This window comes from Abramis brama (genome assembly GCF_963993115.1).
Source record: "Abramis brama genome assembly, chromosome: 19".
NCBI lineage: Eukaryota > Metazoa > Chordata > Actinopteri > Cypriniformes > Leuciscidae > Abramis > Abramis brama.
The window spans coordinates 18,723,259-18,737,276 of record NC_139981.1 but is presented as its reverse complement, the minus strand read 5'-3'; the positions used below and the strand labels follow the sequence as shown (position 1 = coordinate 18,737,276).

At 38.7% G+C, this 14,018-nt stretch overlaps 2 protein-coding genes across 3 annotated transcripts in view; one reads left to right on the top strand and one right to left on the bottom strand.

Moving 5' to 3' along the window:
- The window catches only part of snx5 (sorting nexin 5), a 210,962-nt gene extending 198,073 nt beyond the window's left edge, over nucleotides 1-12,889 (top strand). Inside the window, exons 2-14 of one of the 2 annotated variants that reach the window (XM_084093705.1) lie at nucleotides 4,928-5,045; nucleotides 5,794-5,898; nucleotides 6,111-6,221; nucleotides 6,428-6,549; nucleotides 6,642-6,765; nucleotides 7,280-7,375; nucleotides 7,458-7,563; nucleotides 7,671-7,746; nucleotides 8,080-8,119; nucleotides 8,221-8,307; nucleotides 10,278-10,437; nucleotides 10,743-10,828; nucleotides 11,538-12,889. In XM_084093705.1, coding sequence (XP_083949831.1) covers nucleotides 5,010-5,045; nucleotides 5,794-5,898; nucleotides 6,111-6,221; nucleotides 6,428-6,549; nucleotides 6,642-6,765; nucleotides 7,280-7,375; nucleotides 7,458-7,563; nucleotides 7,671-7,746; nucleotides 8,080-8,119; nucleotides 8,221-8,307; nucleotides 10,278-10,437; nucleotides 10,743-10,828; nucleotides 11,538-11,588 — 1,200 coding nt within the window. In that variant the 5' untranslated portion in view covers nucleotides 4,928-5,009 and the 3' untranslated portion in view covers nucleotides 11,589-12,889. Of the gene's footprint in view, nucleotides 1-4,865; nucleotides 5,046-5,793; nucleotides 5,899-6,110; nucleotides 6,222-6,427; nucleotides 6,550-6,641; nucleotides 6,766-7,279; nucleotides 7,376-7,457; nucleotides 7,564-7,670; nucleotides 7,747-8,079; nucleotides 8,120-8,220; nucleotides 8,308-10,277; nucleotides 10,438-10,742; nucleotides 10,829-11,537 lie in introns of those variants that run through there. The other variant, XM_084093704.1, reaches the window with a different exon arrangement.
- mgme1 (mitochondrial genome maintenance exonuclease 1) lies at nucleotides 27-4,423 on the bottom strand. Its single transcript, XM_084093000.1, has 4 exons — nucleotides 3,744-4,423; nucleotides 3,449-3,671; nucleotides 3,093-3,225; nucleotides 27-257 (listed from the first exon to the last, which is right to left on the bottom strand). Exons 1-4 carry the CDS (start codon nucleotides 4,261-4,263, stop codon nucleotides 126-128), a joined length of 1,008 nt encoding a protein of 335 aa, XP_083949126.1. The 5' UTR covers nucleotides 4,264-4,423; the 3' UTR covers nucleotides 27-125.
- Nucleotides 12,890-14,018: the final 1,129 nt, after the last annotated feature.

The following is a 14,018-nucleotide window of genomic DNA, read 5'->3' as shown; positions in this document are numbered from 1 at the left end:
ATAAGGAATCCATTCCGTCAATAAAATGTGTACAACACAACTATTTATTCTTTATATCACATGTAAAACAAACATTTACAGTTAAACTACACATTGTGTAGCATCAGCTTGATTTGTAAGCCGTTTTATTTTTCTGCATACTCTTCTAGTCGAAGCAGCCATTTCTCCCAGAATGGCTTAATCTGCTGTGAGTTCAAGAAGTGAGCGTGTGCGGGTGATCCATCTTTGTAGGCCACCACAATTAAACCGTTTTGTACCTATGTGTAAACAACAGAACATGATGGAAGACTCCAACGGAAAACTTCAACAAGCCATTTAAAGAGAGTAAATGCCTTTAGGCCCTGTATATACCTGGCAATAAGATGTTCATTAGTGGTCAGACAAGAGTGTTTACACAGGGTATTAACATGCGACCACTTTCAAATAGATTGTGAGGGGAGCGATTTTATGACTACATAGTATACATGGTACATACAGTACTGTTCAAAGGTTTAGTGTAGGTACAATTTTTTTAAATGCTTCAGGAAGTCTCTTATGGTCATCAAAGCAGTATTTATTTGATCAAAAATACAGTTAAATTTTGTGAAATAATTACAATTCAAAATAACTGAGTAAATTCTGTATAAATAAGTAATTCTACTTTAGTGACTTTTAGACCCCTTTACATTTTCTTTAATGAAAAGCGACAAATCTAGTGACTTTTTGGACTGCTGGTTAAGACTGGTTTTGGACTGCTTTTTTTGGATATCCAACTATGTATTGTATTAAAATAAGTATATCCGTAAGAACGGATTAGGAGAGAAAAAAAACATGTAAAGTGATGACGGCTGGCGCATTATGTCATCTGTTTATCATTTTGCTTCTTACTGAGCAGGCTTTTTTTTCAATCCTAGCACAAAATTGATAGTTCAAGCTGAATTCTCATTCAAGTACCTGCATTAATTCATCTGTTACTGCATGCTGACATCAGGCAAAATGTAGTTCTGTGATGTCTTGTGCATATAATAATAATTTGTTACATTTATATAGCGCTTTTCTTTGAACTCAAATCGCTTTACATATGGAAGGAATCTCCTCAACCACCACCAATGTGAAGTGGCAGCCATACTGTGTCAGAACGCCCACCACACACCAGCTTTTTGGTGGAGAGGAGCTAGGGTGATGAAGCTAATCAGCATTTATATGGGGATGATTAGGATGCCATGATGGACAGAGGCCAATGGAAAAATTTGGCCAGGATTCCAGGGTTAAACCCCTACTCTTTTCCGAAGGACATCCTGGGATTTTTTACGACCACAGAGAGTCAGGACCTCGGTTTAACGTCTCATCCGAAGGACTGTGCTTTTTGTTTTGTTTTTTTGTGACAGTATAATGTCTGCATCATTATACTGGGGCGTTGGGACCCCCTGCTGGCCTAACTAACACATACAGTGAGGAAAATAAGTATTTGAACACCCTGCTATTTTGCAAGTTCTCCCACTTGGAAATCATGGAGGGGTCTGAAATTGTCATCGTAGGTGCATGTCCACTGTGAGAGACATAATCTAAAAAAAGAAATCCAGAAATCACAATATATGATTTTTTAACTATTTATTTGTATGATACAGCTGCAAATAAGTATTTGAACACCTGTCTATCAGCTAGAATTCTGACCCTCAAAGACCTGTTAGTCTGCCTTTAAAATGTCCACCTCCACTCCATTTATTATCCTAAATTAGATGCACCTGTTTGAGGTCGTTAGCTGCATAAAGACACCTGTCCACCCCATACAATCAGTAAGAATCCAACTACTAACATGGCCAAGACCAAAGAGCTGTCCAAAGACACTAGAGACAAAATTGTACACCTCCACAAGGCTGGAAAGGGCTACGGGGAAATTGCCAAGCAGCTTGGTGAAAAAAGGTCCACTGTTGGAGCAATCATTAGAAAATGGAAGAAGCTAAACATGACTGTCAATCTCCCTCGGACTGGGGCTCCATGCAAGATCTCACCTCGTGGGGTCTCAATGATCCTAAGAAAGGTGAGAAATCAGCCCAGAACTACACGGGAGGAGCTGGTCAATGACCTGAAAAAAGCTGGGACCACCGTTTCCAAGGTTACTGTTGGTAATACACTAAGACGTCATGGTTTGAAATCATGCATGGCACGGAAGGTTCCCCTGCTTAAACCAGCACATGTCAAGGCCCGTCTTAAGTTTGCCAATGACCATTTGGATGATCCAGAGGAGTCATGGGAGAAAGTCATGTGGTCAGATGAGACCAAAATAGAACTTTTTGGTCATAAATCCACTAAACGTGTTTGGAGGAAGAAGAATGATGAGTACCATCCCAAGAACACCATCCCTACTGTGAAGCATGGGGGTGGTAGCATCATGCTTTGGGGGTGTTTTTCTGCACATGGGACAGGGCGACTGCACTGTATTAAGGAGAGGATGACCGGGGCCATGTATTGCGAGATTTTGGGGAACAACCTCCTTCCCTCAGTTAGAGCATTGAAGATGGGTCGAGGCTGGGTCTTCCAACATGACAATGACCCGAAGCACACAGCCAGGATAACCAAGGAGTGGCTCTGTAAGAAGCATATCAAGGTTCTGGCGTGGCCTAGCCAGTCTCCAGACCTAAACCCAATAGAGAATCTTTGGAGGGAGCTCAAACTCCATGTTTCTCAGCGACAGCCCAGAAACCTGACTGATCTAGAGAAGATCTGTGTGGAGGAGTGGGCCAAAATCCCTCCTGCAGTGTGTGCAAACCTGGTGAAAAACTACAGGAAACGTTTGACCTCTGTAATTGCAAACAAAGGCTACTGTACCAAATATTAACATTGATTTTCTCAGGTGTTCAAATACTTATTTGCAGCTGTATCATACAAATAAATAGTTAAAAAATCATACATTGTGATTTCTGGATTTTTTTTTTTTTGATTATGTCTCTCACAGTGGACATGCACCTACGATGACAATTTCAGACCCCTCCATGATTTCTAAGTGGGAGAACTTGCAAAATAGCAGGGTGTTCAGATACTTATTTTCCTCACTGTATTTGTTTAAGATCTCAATACCAGGTGTAAATGGGGTCATACATAGTAATGTTTACCTGGTAGCTGTAGTTGTTGTCACTGTTCAAGGCTCCAATGTATGCAGCTACTTGTAATGGATTGTCATAAGTATGGCGAAGCAAGGGCTTAGGCTTTTCAGAGGTCTTCCAGTCAATGACACACAATGAACCTCTGTGTGAAAGCAGATGAACTTTAGTTTTTAGGGGACAATTCAACATGACCAACATATAAAAAAGGAATGAATAACAATGTCAATTATGTGCAAGAAAGCATCAAGAATAGGCCTACATGATTGTATTAAAAAAAATCCAGGATTCAAATACATTCAAAAGTGTATGAGGAATCTGATTATGAATTCTTATATGACTTTTTGATTCAAAGGAATTCATCTCACCTGTACTGGGCAATACAATCTACAATCCCCACGTACTGTAAAGTAGAATGATGCACAGCACTCTCAATAGCTCTCACTCCTGTTATATCATTCAACACATGAGACGCACTCTCTACAAATCCGGACACCTCCAATGGGCGCTCAGGGTCCTCTTTAGAAGGGGTTTCCTGGGTGAAATGGTCCTCAATGGCAGAATGGAACAACTGTCCTTGTCTGAAAATGTCTAAAACACAACACATTAATTAGGAGGAGTAGTTATTTTAATATTCAATTAAAAAATAAAAATAATTCTTACTCAAGCTGTATTCTTTAAATCCTTCCTCTCCGAGTTCAGCAATCATCCTTCTCTTCCACCTCTCCAGGTAAAAGGCTTGGTCAGGTGGCATGGTCTTCTGTAGGATTCGGGTCACACTAGGTGATGTTGTAATGTCCCTCTGTAATGTTATACGAGCCAAAGGTCCCGGCACATATTCCGACTGACCTTTGGCCTCATTTAACAGTGGATGCAGGTTTTTAGGTACTTTGGGCTGTTGTGAAGGCGGTCTGGACCTAATTACAGGTCCGTACAGCTGACAGTCCTCATCCTCGATGCTCGCAGGAGTCTGGGAGCTGGTTTTTGAGGACAACACCGCGCGCACCAGAGACGAGTAGCGTTCTGTGTCCACTGTGCTGTATTGACTGACCTTTTTGCGTGCTCGCCATTGACAGCTGGTTGAAAAGTTGTCCACACGAGAGAACTGACCAGAGGGGAAGCCCATTGATCTCGCACACTTGCATTGTATCAATAGCTTCAATACTTGCATTGTTATCGCCATACGTAACGTTAATGTTCTTATCCGGTTTCTATGGGGATGTTTACATCTACTTTCCCATGCTTTTGAAAATTGATAGATAGATTAAAATAAATAAACAACAAAAAAGTTAGCGATCACGCTGTTACTACATTTCAGATTCAAATGGAGCGCAGTTTGAACTGGATCTGCTGGGGAATTATGGTAGTTGTATGGTAATTGTAGTTTGAACTTCATCGAACGTACGTTGAACACGTTCCCATAAAACAGCATTTCCCACAATGCAACTTTTAGGACTAGGATTTGAAAGTATTTTTTGTATTTAATTGACAGCATAAGGCATAAGTTCTATGTATACAGGCTCAACGTTCTGAAGTAGAAATTCAATAAACAATTGTATTGAAATTGCTCGAAGCTTTTTAACACGTTACTACGGTTACTACACGTCCACTTTACATCTTCTACAGCAGTCTCTCACAGCCTCTCAAAAATTATTGTTCAATAAATTGGATATGCAATATGTTTTTTTCACGACGATATGTGACTTGTGAGAAGCAGCTGTAGAAACAATTTCTTTCAAACAAGTCACAATATGGACAACAGAAAGTTTTAAAGACTTTTATTTTGACGTGTTGCCAGAAAAAATTCGAGCCGGATGTCCACAGTGACAGGCGAGAGTGGAAAGTGAGCACGAGCAGCAGTTGGAAAGTTAAAAGTACAGTTTAATGTACAACCCTGAGACGATAAAATAAGTGAAATATCTTCTGAACATGACTTCTATATCAGAGGACAGTGATAAGGAGAAGGTAAGTGTTGCCATATCTCTCTATTATAGAGTGAAGACTCTTTTAAGCACTCGCCTTGCTCGGTTGCTTAATAACCGCGCAGCTCTGTTTTGTACTTTATAGTGAGTAATCGCACGTTTGTCTCTTACTGATAGCTTTGACTCTTTACTAGCTGTGTTCCCCAATAACAACGGCAACACAGTTTTAAAGCCGTCTTCGTGTCATAGTCTATCTAACGTTATCTATATATCTATCTATCTATCGTCTGTCTGTCTGTCTGTTTGTTTAATAATGATAATATTTTAGCTGGCAGTGTAACTTAATTATATTGTGATATTGGCCAATGCGTCATTAGTTGTGTTTGTTTTGTCAATAGGTAAAAACGAATCGTCGAATGATGTATATTATTATTCTACAGTCTCTTTTCTGTAGAAATTATTTGAGGAAGTCTCTCTAACTGCTTTTTCCGAACTCTATGACCGTTCACTAACGTTACACTGTTTATGGAGTAAACGACAGTGTGTTTTGTTGAATAGGTGACTGAATAAAATGTTTTCTTTACCAACATGGTTTCATAAGCATATATATATATATATATATATATAACAATCTATGGCATAGACAGAGGAGTAAATATATATTTTTAAATTTTTTTTAACCCCCCCCAATCCATTCAGGAGACAAGACATAACTACAGTTCTCAGTCTTTATTTAAAGCGCTCTTCTTGATTTGTCAGATTTAGTTTTTAACAAATCTTGTTTTTTATAGGTGCGTTCTGTATCAGTCGACTTGAACCACGATGCATCTCTCCTCATCGATATTCCTGATGCCCTCTGTGAGCGTGACAAAGTCAAATTTACCGTCCACACCAAGGTGAGCCAACAGATCAAATTTGCAGCCATTCAAATAAGTCAGTGCTTGAGTAGCTTGCATGCGTTATGTATTATTGAGTGTAACTTACCATGATCTATAGTAGTTTGACTGTCTGTCAGTGATTGTTTTGTCAAATACTATAGATGTCGTTTCTGCAGTTTTAGATCAACTCATTGACTCATACTGTCAATTTGCTCTTCACTTCCTCTCAGACCACACTTAGTTCCTTTCAGAAGCCAGAATTTTCTGTGCCACGACAGCACGAAGATTTCATCTGGCTCCATGACACAATTGTGGAGACTGAGGATTATGCTGGCCTCATTGTAAGTTTAAAACCCATATCGTCTAGATTTCTGAATGCTCATCACCAGCAACAGAAGGCAACTGTTGGCCAACATGCAAACCAAGAGTTTCTATATTGACCATCTGTTTGCATTGTACATGGTTGGAATAGCCAAGTAGTCTCATATTGAATTGGCTTGCTTTTACAGTGTACTTTCCTCCTTCCTCCCATGTCGATATTCCTTAGATTCCTCCCGCCCCACCAAAACCTGACTTTGAGGGTCCCCGGGAGAAGATGCACAAACTGGGAGAGGGGGAATCAAGCATGACAAAGGAAGAATATGCCAAAATGAAGCAGGAACTTGAGGCGTGAGTCAAATTCTACATTATAAATTGATATATTTTTTTGCACATAGGTTGTGGCGTTACTGACATTTGAATGTGTATAATTATCGTTTCAGAGAATATCTCGCTGTTTTTAAGAAGACCGTGCAGGTTCATGAAGTTTTTCTTCAGCGACTCTCCTCCCACCCCGTCTTCAGCAAGGACAGAAACTTTCAGATATTCTTGGAATACGACCAGGATGTGAGTCTTCCGCTTTGTCTAAGCCAGTCCTGTTCTTCCCAGACCAGGAAACAGAGAGACAGTGAGAGGGACTGCTGGCATTGTTAATTTCCTGAGAAGTTGCAATGCTGGCAATTTACACAGACATGGAGAGAGGTTGGAGTATGAGTGCAGAAGATAAAGTGGGAGGGGAGGGGAGGGGAGGGGAGGGGAGGGGAGGGGAGGGGAGGAGGGCCACTTCCTGCTTAGTTTAGCACAAAAACTGTCTCTGACTGGACAGCTGTTTTTTGCTGATTCATATATATATATATATAGTGAGAGAGAGTGTGTGAGAGAGAGAGAGAGAGAGAGAAAAGTAAGTCTCTTAAAACTCTGTAAGTCTTGTATTGCACTGATAAGTGTCAGTTATGATAACAAAGACACGGATGACCTTCTTGGATCTCAGCCAGTGGCAATAAAGAGTGCACACTATGGTCTTGCCTTCTGATTGGTTCATATTGTGCTTGACTCTGGAATTCTCTTTTCATTTGTTTAGCTCACCGTAAGGAGGAAAAATGCCAAGGAAATGTTTGGTGGGTTCTTTAAGAACATGGTAAAGACCGCTGATGAGGTCCTCATCTCAGGGGTCAAGGTCAGTGTGTCAATCACAACAGGCAGCAGTGTTCTGTCTCATGTCATGATAGGCCAATTTTTTTATTATTTTCTTTTTGCAGGAGGTTGATGAGTTTTTTGAACAGGAGAAGACTTTTCTGTTGGATTATTCCGTTAAGATCAAAGATTCCGCTGCTAAGGCTGAGAAAATGACCCGTTCACACAAAAGTGAGACCATTTCATCCAAACAAATCATCTTGCTGCAAACGTTTTGGCTATTTGTTTATGCTAAGAGATATTCATATTTACGAAAAGATTGTCTTTCTTTTTTTTAGATGTTGCTGATGATTATAACCACATTTCTGGGGCTCTAAACAGCACTGCTGCAGACAACAACCCTGCTTTTAAAAAGTGAGAAGTGTATTTCATCTTGCTTGCCATAAAAACAGCATTATCAAAGAACAGCAACAAATGTTTCCTACATTAAGCAGCATAGCATAATTAATTTATATGCAAGTGAAACTAGTAAAGTTAGTAGTTGCATTTATTAGAGGGTTTTATTTCAGTTACCCTGACAAATTTTTCACTTGCACCATCGCAAAAAATGTAAACTTATTTTTATATTATTTACATTTAAACATGTAAAGCAGCAGAATTTACAACAACAAATACATTCCACAAAAACAAGTGTTGAATCTTGATGATGTAAGATTTTTCATTTTTACTTCTTTGTTCTCCTTCCAGGCACTTAGAAAAATGTGCTGACGTGTTTGAAAAGCTTCGAGTGAGTATCTCTGTATGATTTATCTTACCAACTTACAAACCGACTGTTGCCATGTTCGGAAGATCATAAGTAACATGCTATGTCATGTATGTGTTTTGAAGAAAGTGGAGGACAGGGTGGCATCAGATCAAGAGCTCAAGCTGACAGAATTGTTAAGATACTACACAAGGGACATCCAGGCTGCTAAGGTGAAACTTTCCCTCAGTTGTATATTTTATGGATTGTATAATTCAACCAAGTACAGTGAGGAAAATAAGTATTTGAACACCCTGCTATTTTGCAAGTTCTCCCACTTGGAAATCATGGAGGGGTCTGAAATTGTCATCGTAGGTGCATGTCCACTGTGAGAGACATAATAAAAAAAAAAATTAAAAAAAAATCACAATATATGATTTTTTAACTATTTATTTGTATGATACAGCTGCAAATAAGTATTTGAACACCTGTCTATCAGCTAGAATTCTGACCCTCAAAGACCTGTTAGTCTGCCTTTAAAATGTCCACCTCCACTCCATTTATTATCCTAAATTAGATGCACCTGTTTGAGGTCGTTAGCTGCATAAAGACACCTGTCCACCCCATACAATATCAGTAAGAATCCAACTACTAACATGGCCAAGACCAAAGAGCTGTCCAAAGACACTAGAGACAAAATTGTACACCTCCACAAGGCTGGAAAGGGCTACGGGGAAATTGCCAAGCAGCTTGGTGAAAAAAGGTCCACTGTTGGAGCAATCATTAGAAAATGGAAGAAGCTAAACATGACTGTCAATCTCCCTCGGACTGGGGCTCCATGCAAGATCTCACCTCGTGGGGTCTCAATGATCCTAAGAAAGGTGAGAAATCAGCCCAGAACTACACGGGAGGAGCTGGTCAATGACCTGAAAAGAGCTGGGACCACCGTTTCCAAGGTTACTGTTGGTAATACACTAAGACGTCATGGTTTGAAATCATGCATGGCATGGAAGGTTCCCCGGCCCGTCTTAAGTTTTCCAATGACCATTTGGATGATCCAGAGGAGTCATGGGAGAAAGTCATGTGGTCAGATAAGACCAAAATAGAACTTTTTGGTCATAATTCCACTAAACGTGTTTGGAGGAAGAAGAATGATGAGTACCATCCCAAGAACACCATCCCTACTGTGAAGCATGGGGGTGGTAGCATCATGCTTTGGGGGTGTTTTTCTGCACATGGGACAGGGCGACTGCACTGTATTAAGGAGAGGATGACCGGAGCCATGTATTGTGAGATTTTGGGGAACAACCTCCTTCCCTCAGTTAGAGCATTGAAGATGGGTCGAGGCTGGATCTTGTTGGTCTTCCAACATGACAATGACCCGAAGCACACAGCCAGGATAACCAATGAGTGGCTCTGTAAGAAGCATATCAAGGTTCTGGCGTGGCCTAGCCAGTCTCCAGACCTAAACCCAATAGAGAATCTTTGGAGGGAGCTCAAACTCCATGTTTCTCAGCGACAGCCCAGAAACCTGACTGATCTAGAGAAGATCTGTGTGGAGGAGTGGGCCAAAATCCCTCCTGCAGTGTGTGCAAACCTGGTGAAAAACTACAGGAAACGTTTGACCTCTGTAATTGCAAACAAAGGCTACTGTGCCAAATATTAACATTGATTTTCTCAGGTGTTCAAATACTTATTTGCAGCTGTATCATACAAATAAATAGTTAAAAAATCATACATTGTGATTTCTGGATTTTTTTTATTTAGATTATGTCTCTCACAGTGGACATGCACCTACGATGACAATTTCAGACCCCTCCATGATTTCTAAGTGGGAGAACTTGCAAAATAGCAGGGTGTACAAATACTAATTTTCTTCACTGTATATTAGATATATATAGTTATTTCCAGAATGTTCATTGTAGGGTGGAAACTCATTTTTGCCCACCAGACCTGCATTGGTTTTTTTTGCCAGTCTGTCAGACATGCACGTTGTGTTCCTCAAGTGCACATCATTGGTTCTAACAGCAACAGAATTTCTTTTTAATCTGATAAATCTAATACTGTAGCTCGCCTGGCTGCCGCTGTGTAAAGAGAACCCACACTTGGCTGACCACCCTGGGTCATTGTTCACTAACACTCAAATAAGTTGATTTATCCGAATTACAAGTTTATCAATAATGTATGCCATTGCTTCCTTAAGGACCTTTTGTATAGACGTGCACGGGCACTTGCCGATTACGAGAATTCCAATAAAGCTCTTGACAAGGCTCGTCTGAAGGGTAAGGACATCGCGCAGGCTGAGGAGAATCAGAAGCAGTGTCTGCAAAAGTTTGACAAGCTCTCCGAGTCTGGCAGGAAAGGTGTGTTTTACAGTCAAAACCTCTTTTTATTTATTACTCTTATTACTCTGATGGTCTGAGTTTGAGAGTTAATATGGTGTTTATAGATCCAGGCAGGTAGCCAATGTAGGTTTGAATTCTGCAAGGAGTGATCTCTATGAACTATTGAAATTGTGCCTTTATGCTGGTTTATTGCATAGAAAGTTGGAAGAATATTGTTGAGAAACTAGAAAGTATCTAAAAAGTTATCATACAAGAGGTTCTGTTTTAGGTGAAGTTCAGTTAAGTGAATAATTACCTACTACATTGATTTCATGTGTTTGTAGAGCTCACCAGCTTCAAGGCAAGGCGTGTTATAGCCTTTCGTAAGAACTTGATCGAGATGACTGAGCTGGAAATAAAACATGCCAAGGTGAGGATGATGAAGTGTCATGTGTCCAGTTGGCACAAATGTTCTTACAGTCGTGGAACACCTGGTAAATCGGAGAATTTTAAAGTTGTAATTATACACTACCGTCTAAAAGAAATAAATGCTTTTATTCAGCAAGGAATATTCTTACTGCCCCAAACATTTGAACAGTACTCTATTAAACGAAAGTTTTATATTTCAAATAAATGTAATTCTTTTGAACTTTCTTTTCATCAAAGAGTCCTTTTCATACAGTTTCCTAAAAAATAATAATAATTAATATTATTAAAAATAAGAAATCTTCATGTGACACTGAAGATGATGATGATGCTGCAAAATTCAGCTTTGCCAACACAGTAAAAAATTACATTTTAAAATCTATTAATATAGAAAACCATTATTATTATTTTTACTGTAAACCTTTGAACGGTAAACCTTTGAATGGTAGTGTACATCTTTCTAGATATATTCAGCTATAACATATGAATGAATGGATGAATGTTTATCATTTAAAAAAAAAACTTAAAATAGAGTAAGGTGTATAGTAAATATAGTAATATGATCGACTAGGAAACTCATGAGGATCTGTTAATCAGTAGGTGTGAGAACCTTGATTTTTATCATGGTTTGGCCCAACATGTTGACTTTCTTCCATCTGTTCTCTCTCCCTCTTTTACTCTGTCATGTTCTCTGTTCTCTACACTCACTACAGAACAGTGTGTCCCTTCTGCAAGGCAGCATTGAGATGCTCAAAGGCAACTGACCCACACGAGGAGGTCACTGGACCATCTTGAGCTCCTAGCATTGTTACCAACCCAATAGAGGGGAACCTGGATGCACCTACTTCAAATGTCCTTAATGTGGTTCAATAATCACTCTAAAACGTAAAAAAAAGCCACCACCAGCAATGTCTCTTCCATGTTTACACTATATCTATTTTTTTTTCTCATGCCCGTTTTTACTGCCTGAATCTTGCCACCAAACTGAGGGCAGTGAACATGACATCACCAACATGACAAGCATTAGCTGAGATGTTTTAGCTCAGATTATGCAGAAGAAACAAAAGCACACAACATGATTTTCTTTTGTTTTTGACTGCAATTTTGTACCTTTAAATGGGATTAATCTGCTTTTTGCTGTCACACTGGAAAGCTGATGCATACTAATCAAAAACTACTACATAAAACTTGCCATGTGATGACAGAGCAGTATAAATCTCAGAAGTGTGGATTTCTTCAGATATCTTCATAACATTTTTCTCTTCAATTGAGACTCATTTAAAGACACGACCCAATTTGTCATAGATTACTAGACAAAAATATAAGCGCCATGGGAATGTTGACATTAATTTACATTCAAATTCTGTCAAATTACACTCTGTCAGGGTCAAAAACAGCACTTTTTGTATTGCATTTGGTTATTTTTATGTCAAACGTAAAGGACGGACTGTGAAATTGCAGACTGACTCTGATGTCCTCTTTTGGTTTGTGTGGGTGAATCTCACAACTTTCTTTGTTTTGTTACTATTAGTAGGTTTTTATGGTAAAGGTTATGCAGCCATGAATGATGGTGCTTCCATATATGTTTTCCTCAAGCTGCATGTTTTCCCTGAACTCATCCTTTTTTGATGACTGAAGTCGGATCCTAATGAGTCATGTGAAAAATGCTTCTGATTTAAGTTTAAATTAGTTTATTTAGTTTAATAGTTTGCATCCACACCCTTTCTCTATCAAATATAAATCAGCATTCTTTATTCAAATGTATTTTTTTACTTGACTAAATGTTTTCTCTCGATGTTGTTACTAACAGTTTAAGACTTGCTACATTTAAATTCAGTGGACCAATATATGTGTAAAGTTTGGTTTTATGTAAAGCCACAAAATTATGTAACTGTGCTGTTCTTATTATGGAGATTGTTTTGTAAAAGCACTATTATAATGATGTGCAAACTCAGACGACAAATTTTATAAATGATTGTATCGATGAAAAAAGTGTTTTCATATGGAGTATCATCATTTTTATGAAAACTTGCAATAATGAAAATGAATATGCCCTGCTTTCCCATTTTGTGTCTTTTTATGTCTTTTCATTCCTCCTTTTTTATGATGATGTAAATGTGAGTTTTTATATATGAGGTGTTGAGTGGTCTAAATTTCAACGTGAAGATTTACCTTAAGGTTATATGATTACAAGCATACATATTCTCACATTTAGTCTCATTGTTCATTGAATGACATTTGGTATTTTAAACATCAGTTATTAATGTTTTAATTTAGCCTTTTTTTCCACCAGAGGGTGTCAGTGCTTATGTATTTCAATGACGTGTCACTTTACTGTTGCTTCCTGTGAGAAATGCTAAATATAAGACATCAGAGCTGAGATAAAAAAAAACCACTAACTCTAGCAGCTAACAAAACAAAAGCTCCTTACCAATGGCTTTGGAGGAGGCTTTATTATATTTTATAGATACCACCACAGCTGGAGATCAATTAATGGTATTACCAGACACATTTACTGCATTGTCTTCCTCATTCCCTTTTGCCAAAAGCACATTGACTGACAGTAAAGTTTTTTTTTCCCTGGTGTCTTCCTTGTTCCTTGCATTTAGATCTGGAATTGCTGTCCACTTTTGGGCTGTAGGGCTCATTACATTATTCACTGATTCATATTTTTCTGTCGATGAGAAGAGGAACTGGTTACTTCTCCATTATGGGATTGTTTCCCTGTCATTGGCCTCTGAACTGTAGGTCTTCATGCCTTAATTTAGACTTTATGGCTCACTATTTTTGGATGTTGTTCAGCTAATGTTCCCAGAGATACAATGACTTAAATATTTGTAAAAAAAAAAAGTAGTTGTCTCATGATGAAAGTATTTAGCTCATTAATATTATATAATTATAGGGGAGGGGCAGACCACTGTGCCGTGCTCTGCCAAGAAACAAAAAGCTTAATTTGTTAAATCAATGAAGAGGGAAGCTGGACTTTCAAACAAGTGGGAAAATGTTTTCATTTCAGTCAGGATGTGGGTCAGCTCTTCCAAAACACACAATAGATATGGTTGATGTCAGCAGTTGAGGTGGAAATTTTGTGGTTTTGCATTTGAATTGTTGTACGTAAGTGTAGAGTTCCTCATCATTTGTATATCTGGAAGCTATCCAGTGACTATTAGATCAGATGTGAACTTCAATGATAA